The 6,569-nt window shown below is 35.3% G+C and overlaps 1 protein-coding gene across 3 annotated transcripts; it reads left to right on the top strand.

Annotated features, from left to right (window-relative positions):
* Positions 1-585: 585 nt before the first annotated feature.
* LOC140971583 (protein EARLY STARVATION 1, chloroplastic-like) lies at positions 586-6,185 on the top strand. Of its 3 annotated transcripts, XM_073433912.1 has the most exons (11): positions 590-1,248; positions 2,260-2,351; positions 2,505-2,698; positions 3,832-3,871; positions 4,032-4,113; positions 4,230-4,307; positions 4,405-4,530; positions 4,791-4,912; positions 5,342-5,381; positions 5,639-5,713; positions 5,818-6,185. In XM_073433912.1, the coding sequence occupies exons 1-11, from the start codon at positions 971-973 to the stop codon at positions 5,975-5,977; spliced, it is 1,287 nt and encodes a 428-aa protein (XP_073290013.1). In that variant the 5' UTR covers positions 590-970; the 3' UTR covers positions 5,978-6,185. The 3 variants fall into 3 exon arrangements, 2 of the variants coding, with proteins under 2 accessions (XP_073290014.1, XP_073290013.1); XM_073433913.1 differs by lacking the exons at positions 5,639-5,713; positions 5,818-6,185 and adding an exon at positions 5,503-5,624 and having other exon boundaries at positions 586-1,248; XR_012174327.1 differs by lacking the exon at positions 5,818-6,185 and having other exon boundaries at positions 588-1,248; positions 5,251-5,381; positions 5,639-5,714.
* Positions 6,186-6,569: the final 384 nt, after the last annotated feature.

Genomic DNA, 6,569 nt, shown 5'->3' with positions numbered 1-6,569 from the left:
ATTAAAAAAATCATAGAAAGAAAATTAAAATAAAGGCATCAAATTATGATAAATTAAGTTTTTAGTATACAAAATAATCGATTATCATAAAAAAAAAAAGAATTTATATAATTTTTAAAATATAACTATTTCTAATTTATTTCAAAATAATTTTTCAATTATACGATAAAGTACGTGTGAATTAAACGTATTAATTTTTGAGAAAATGATATTTTAATTAGTTTTGAAAAGAAAAAATAAGTTATTTTGTTCATATAATCAAAATATCATAAAATCCTTTCAATTTTGTTAAGATTTCATTTAGTCATTAAATTTAACCAAATATCAATCTCGTTTTAAAATTTTATTACATCAAACATTTAAAATACGTTTTTTAATTTTAAATCCAACAAAATTAGATGGAATCCATTCCATCAAAAATACCATTAAAATTATGAGTATGATTGGGTGGAGTGATTTATAAAAATTGTGCATTTTAAATTTTGATTTGATATGGATGTGATACAATAAATCTGACGGTGAAGATGAGTTTACTTACGGTCAGCCTAATAACGAGTGAAAAGATGACAGGTGGCTTATTGATTGCGGAGCCACTTCCACCTCGTGGATTCGCAGCCCTCGCTCTTGGCCGGATCTAACACCACTATAGTCCCGATTTAACCCTACGCCAATTCACTTCACTTCCACTGCTGTTGAAATCTATGTAAGTATACCGCGCAGCACCCCGATTCTATCCGGTTCTCTCTCCACCAATGCCTGCATTTCCCCGCTTCTCTCTCTCTCCACAAAACCCAATCCCAAAAAGTAGTGTGTGTTTCTAGGTTAAGCAAACTACATTTGAAAATTGATATACCTATTTTTGTTTTCGGAAGCGACGAGGATTGATCCATTTCTTTTGATTTGTTGCTATACATTATCGCCCGCTTCTGTTGCTGCTTGACGGCATTGATGTAAAATTTTGAAGGCGGGCATGGCGGCTGCGAGGGGGTTTGCGACGCCGATAAACGTGAGGTTATTGAGGAGAGCTGACGTGGCATTCATCAATGGTAAGAATGGAGTGGTTTTGGAGGTGCGGGGGAAGAAGAGGAGGACTCTGGTGAAGGAATTTGTCAAGTGTTGCTGTTCGGAGATTCGGAGGGTTAGTGGGTCCGGTAAGAGTGTAGAGAAGTTTGAGGACCGCCGGTTTGATCCAAATAAGAGTTCGAATTATCGGGGTCGGGCCCCAGCCATGCCCTTTGCTTCTTCTAAGTACGCCTCGGTTCATTTCACTTTTTTTACTCAGCTTTTCTTTTTTCAGTGCCCAAATGACAAGAATAGGTTCCCTCTCTCTTTATGCATAGAGGAGTGACTCTCCCTTGTTTTGGCTTATTGGGCCTAAAAGGCTGCTTAATATTTTGATTTTGATTTTAGTTTTGGTTTAGTTCTGACAGTTTACCATTTGATTTGATGTGACTTGTTTGTTGGGATATAGCTTGATTTTTTTAGGCAAATGAAATTAACCCAGGAACTGCCCTTCATGAATTCTACATAGACTAGCAAGTTTTTTCATTTTTCCTACTATGAAAAAGTCGAAAACTTTATAAGATGGATTCCTTTGGTATGTTCTTTCAGCCAAGAGTTACGAGTTAATGTCTTAGAATAAAATAGGCTCTGAATAGACGTGCTTATTTTTTTACATTTAAAATTTCTGGAAATGTAAGATGCGTAACAGATGCCTAACTGGTGTGATTATTTAGTATATTCCATTGCTAGAAAAAAAATGATATATCTGCTTTTCTCTTCTAAGCGGTATACTCATTATAGCAATTTTTAGCAAAATTACACACTTTTGTTTGATCATCATGATTGTTTTAAATATTAGCAGAGATGAAAATAACTATGTTATCATTGGTGTGTATCTCTCACATTTAAGATTTGAATGTTAAGAGAATCATATGATTGAAGTGGTTTCTGCATCAAATCAGTCTTATCTTTCTGTTAAACACCGAGCTTTACTGAGGCAGAAGTTGGGACATGGTAGGGGAGACCCTATTTTAGTTGCAAATGGGCAGATTTGTGAATAATTAGTGGTTTGTGAGGAATTATAACATGTTGCCCATTATAAGATTTTGAATGTAGGCTCAATTTGTCACTAGCTTTATAGAAAGAAGCATCGAAGTTGTTGGTTAAAATAAACATCCTCCATTTCCAATCACGCGATGAAGGATACATGTATCTGATTATTCGAAGTTTAAAAGTTATCAATTTTGTATGCTGTAGATCTTGGCTTGTTTCAAAACAAGAAAAGTTCTTCTCCCGATGCACGCCAAGAAATTCAGGTCCTCAGTCCCGAGATTCTCCACCCAAACGAGGTAATACATTTGTACTTTTCTAGCTAACTACTCTGTTATATCAGAAGTATCAAAGAATCTCGATCAATTAAGTGTGAATGTGTATTTGACCAGAGTATTCGATTCTTTATGAATTGGTTTAATTTGTCGTAAGTAATACTCTGTCTGCTGTAGATACTGGAATTGCAAACGAGAAAGACTGGGGTATCAGTTTGTTAAATGAAAATGTCAATGAATCCGGAACCAATGAAGATGGTAGTACTTGGTTCCGTGAAAGTGGAGAAGATCTTGGAGATAATGGTTACAGATGTAGATGGACACGGATGGGAGGTCAAAGCCATGATGGCACCTCAGAATGGAAAGAAATGGTATATGAATGCTGTAAAGTTAATTTAATGCATTGAACATGTGAAGCTATTTGATTATGCGAATGTTCTGTGTCAATTAAACCTTGGAACAAGGCTCCACTATAATCCTTGTTTTCTCTACAGATTTTGTTTTATATTTTCCAATCAAAACATAACTATTTTACATTGCAGTTTACATTTTTCTTGTGTTCACTACAAAATTTTTGCTTGCATTTTTTCTTTGAGATGCCACCAGTTTGCATTTCACTTAGTTATATCAACTTTCATGTGAGTTAATGATCTGGAGAGTGTATCGACTTCTATCATTCTTTCAAACCCTATGTTACTCACAAAATTGGCCATCTGCACAGCGTGAAAGATTTGTAGCTTTTATTGGAGAACATATGCACATTGTCTCATGAAAAATTCTTTACAGCGTTATAATGCAATTGGCCCATTGGACAATCAAATTGAAAATCTTTTCCAAAATACATCAAGTTTGTGCTGATGATACCATAACATTCTGAGCTAAACTTTTCAGGATTCAGAATGACCAATTAAATCAAGGTAATGCATTATAAGAACATCTAATTTACAGAAGAAAGGTCAAGAGCACAACTGGAGCTTGCTACATACCAATCAATGATTACTTTTGAGCTTATTAAAATCACAATCTTTCAGCTTATCTTCACAATTTGTCGTTAGTATAACGTTTTTGGACAGTATTTGCTATTAGCAATCATGTTAACTGGATTTGGGAGTATTTAGAACTACGGTTTCAAATATTGTCCAGGAAAACAATAGAAGTTTGAGTATGTGATAGACTAGTACAAGCTTATTAACTACTCAATCACCAAACCAGGTAGCCCTTTTGTTCCTGATGGGCGAACACAACAACTGCTAAATTATTAAGCGCTCTCAGAACTTTTCTCGATGTGAGCACTCAACGTTCCAATGTCCCCTGAGATTTTTGAGTGAATTTCATTTGTTAACTTCTGAGTTGTATTCTTTAAGTTAGAGATACCTGAAAACTTTGTCAGTTCCTAATATTGCCATGTGCAAGATAGTCATGCAAATATGCCTCTTTTTTATGACCTTGTTAAGTATCATCCCAGGTGGATGCATTTAATTGGATTTGTTGATCTCCTTGACAGTGGTGGGAGAAAAGTGATTGGACCGGATACAAAGAGCTAGGTACTGGCACTTGGTTCTTTTTTCATCTTTTACTAATTGACTTTTTGAACTGGACTCAGAATGTTTTTGTAATTCACTGAAAAGAGATTCTTTGTTAGATTTGTTTCCCTCTGGAACTCATGCCAACTTGAAGTGCTTATTTTCAGTTGATCTGATACAGGTGTTGAGAAATCAGGGAGAAATGGAGAAGGAGACTCTTGGTGGGAAACATGGCGAGAAGTTCTTCACCAAGATGAATGGAGGTATGTCTTTGAATTTGACCCATGCGAATTCATATTCTAAAAACTATATAAGGAAGACATATTTTGTGGACTCTGTACTTTATCATCCTCACAGATACCGATTTATGTAACCACAGTAATCTAGCTAGGATAGAACGGAGTGCTCAGAAACAAGCAAAATCAGGGGCAGAAAACGCTGGGTGGTATGAAAATTGGTGAGTGATGTTTGATGGCGTTCTACTAATATCATTAACTAATTTGCGTTTGACAATCAGTTCTACATGAAATTTAGTTATTTTATCTGCTGTGCAGGTGGGAAAAATATGACGCTAAAGGCTGGACTGAGAAAGGAGCCCAAAAATATGGTAGACTAAATGAACAATCATGGTGGGAGAAGTGGGGAGAGCATTATGATGGAAGGGGATCAGTCCTGAAATGGTATTTCTCCTCCCTTATCTTTGTCCTTCCTGAGGCCTCTCTTTGCCTTGGATTATTCAAGTTTTTAATAACTTCCTAGGTATCTCTCTACAGTTGCATAATTATATGTGACGATATCATTGCTGAATAATTTTTTGAAGAAAGTAAAGCTCTCTCTGGCTTCATCAGTTTAGTATCTATTTATCTATTTTCAATTGTCAGTGGGTGTTCATGAAAATTTTAATCTATACCGTGTGATGTTTCATTTTTCTTATCTCCAGGACTGACAAGTGGGCAGAGACTGAACTCGGAACCAAATGGGGAGACAAGTGGGAAGAAAAGTTTTTTGCTGGCATAGGTTCACGTCAAGGGGAGACATGGCATGTATCACCGAGTGCTGAAAGTATGTCATCCACTCTTTTATGTATGCCAAAATAGAGTGTAGACAAACATTTGCATGATATCATTTGTGTGCTGGAGTGTAGTCCCTTTAATTTACCCCAGTTTTTATCAAATTTATATAATGAAAGATAATGCAATTTGCTAGTTTCACAGATCATGTTGCTATGTCAATGTGGGAAAATGAACACAGTTATCTTGTGCTTCATGTTGAGTAATAAAATAAAACAAAGGATTAATAATCCTAACCCATGTTTTTGAATCCCAGATGGGATTAATTATACAAATCCTTTCCTAAAGTTCCATTGATTGACTTAGTCTAATCATGACTCATTATGACAGAGCAACCGATTTGCTTTTGATGAAGTGGACTTACCTGCTCGGTAATGATGTCTGTTTTTCCTTATTTTATTGATTTATGTCCAAATTATAGGGTGGTCAAGGACATGGGGAGAAGAGCACTTTGGGAACGGGTGAGTGGTACACAACCAATCCTCTCTGCTAGTTAACTAGCTTCCTTTACATGATTATCGATAATTCTTTTTTTGAAAATGTTTCAAATGAAACTTTTTCTTGCAACAAATCTGTTTGTAGCCAATCGAACCTCCATTTTGTCTCATTCGTATCATATACCATGAGAGTCAAAGAACAATTACAGCAGCAAAGATGCATTCATGGTTAAATATTATTCCTGATCATAGAAATTGACAATGTATATTTTCTTTTGCAGTAAAGTGCACAAGTATGGCAAAAGTACAACTGGAGAAAGCTGGGATATCGTTGTAGATGAAGAAACATACTACAAGTATGTCTTGTTCCCTAGCATATTTAACTTTCCATTTTCTTTACTTTCGATGTCTCTTGTGCTTTCTCGTGTATAAACTGACGTGTTTTAACTTGTAATCGAAGGGCCGAACCACATTATGGATGGGCTGATGTTGTGGGTGATTCAACGCAGTTACTGTCCATCCAACCTCGAGAGAGACCTCCAGGAGTCTTTCCAAATATCGACTTTGGTACAGCTCCCGCACCCACAGAAGAGCCACCCGAGTCATCTTTTTCACAGTGATGAATTGGCACAAATTCAAAATGAGTAATGTGGTTGAAAGTCCACTAAATTTATGTGTGAGGAGTTGTTTAAAACTTGATGTGTTGCAGAATATTTCTCCATTTTATTCATTCTTTCAATATTTTACCGCCTGCATATCAATGTTTAAAATATTTTAGGCATTTGGTTAACAAGTTTAAAGTTATTCTATTGGATTGTAGATTATGTATATCATGGTTTTCAAATTGGCTTTCATGTTTAATTTACGTATACGAATTGGGCTTTCTTTCAGAACTGTGGGGCCGAAAGTGAGGTGGGTGGCAGGTTTGGATGTCATTCACTGTACTTGACATTATACAAATTCTAATTAAAATGGGAGAAAATATAGTAAAAATGTGTCATTTTTGTAATACTTTGTTTCGACATTCTATATACTAACAATGGAAGCATACGTATTGCGTGAATATAGCGTTTAAAATTTTTAGTTTAAAGTATATACGATTTTCAAAAATGTTAATATGCTGTAAAAAAAAATCAGCCGATTATGCACTATTTTGAGAATAATCATTTTGAAAAAAAATGACGTCGATAATTTCAAGATGAGAAATAAATT

The sequence above is a fragment of the Primulina huaijiensis genome, chromosome 2 (assembly GCF_012295235.1).
Source record: "Primulina huaijiensis isolate GDHJ02 chromosome 2, ASM1229523v2, whole genome shotgun sequence".
In the NCBI taxonomy this organism is placed as follows: domain Eukaryota; kingdom Viridiplantae; phylum Streptophyta; class Magnoliopsida; order Lamiales; family Gesneriaceae; genus Primulina; species Primulina huaijiensis.
Note: the sequence above shows the minus strand (reverse complement) of the source record. Positions and strands in the feature narration are given on the sequence as shown.

Excerpts from the sequence above, each read along its gene's own strand:
- LOC140971583 (XM_073433912.1), top strand. The coding sequence starts at position 971 with ATGGCGGCTGCGAGGGGGTTTGCGACGCCGATAAACGTGAGGTTATTG. Across the intron at positions 4,114-4,229 it reads CTTCACCAAGATGAATGGAG|TAATCTAGCTAGGATAGAAC; the intron begins GTATGTCTTTGA and ends ATGTAACCACAG. Across the intron at positions 4,913-5,341 it reads TGTATCACCGAGTGCTGAAA|GGTGGTCAAGGACATGGGGA; the intron begins GTATGTCATCCA and ends TCCAAATTATAG.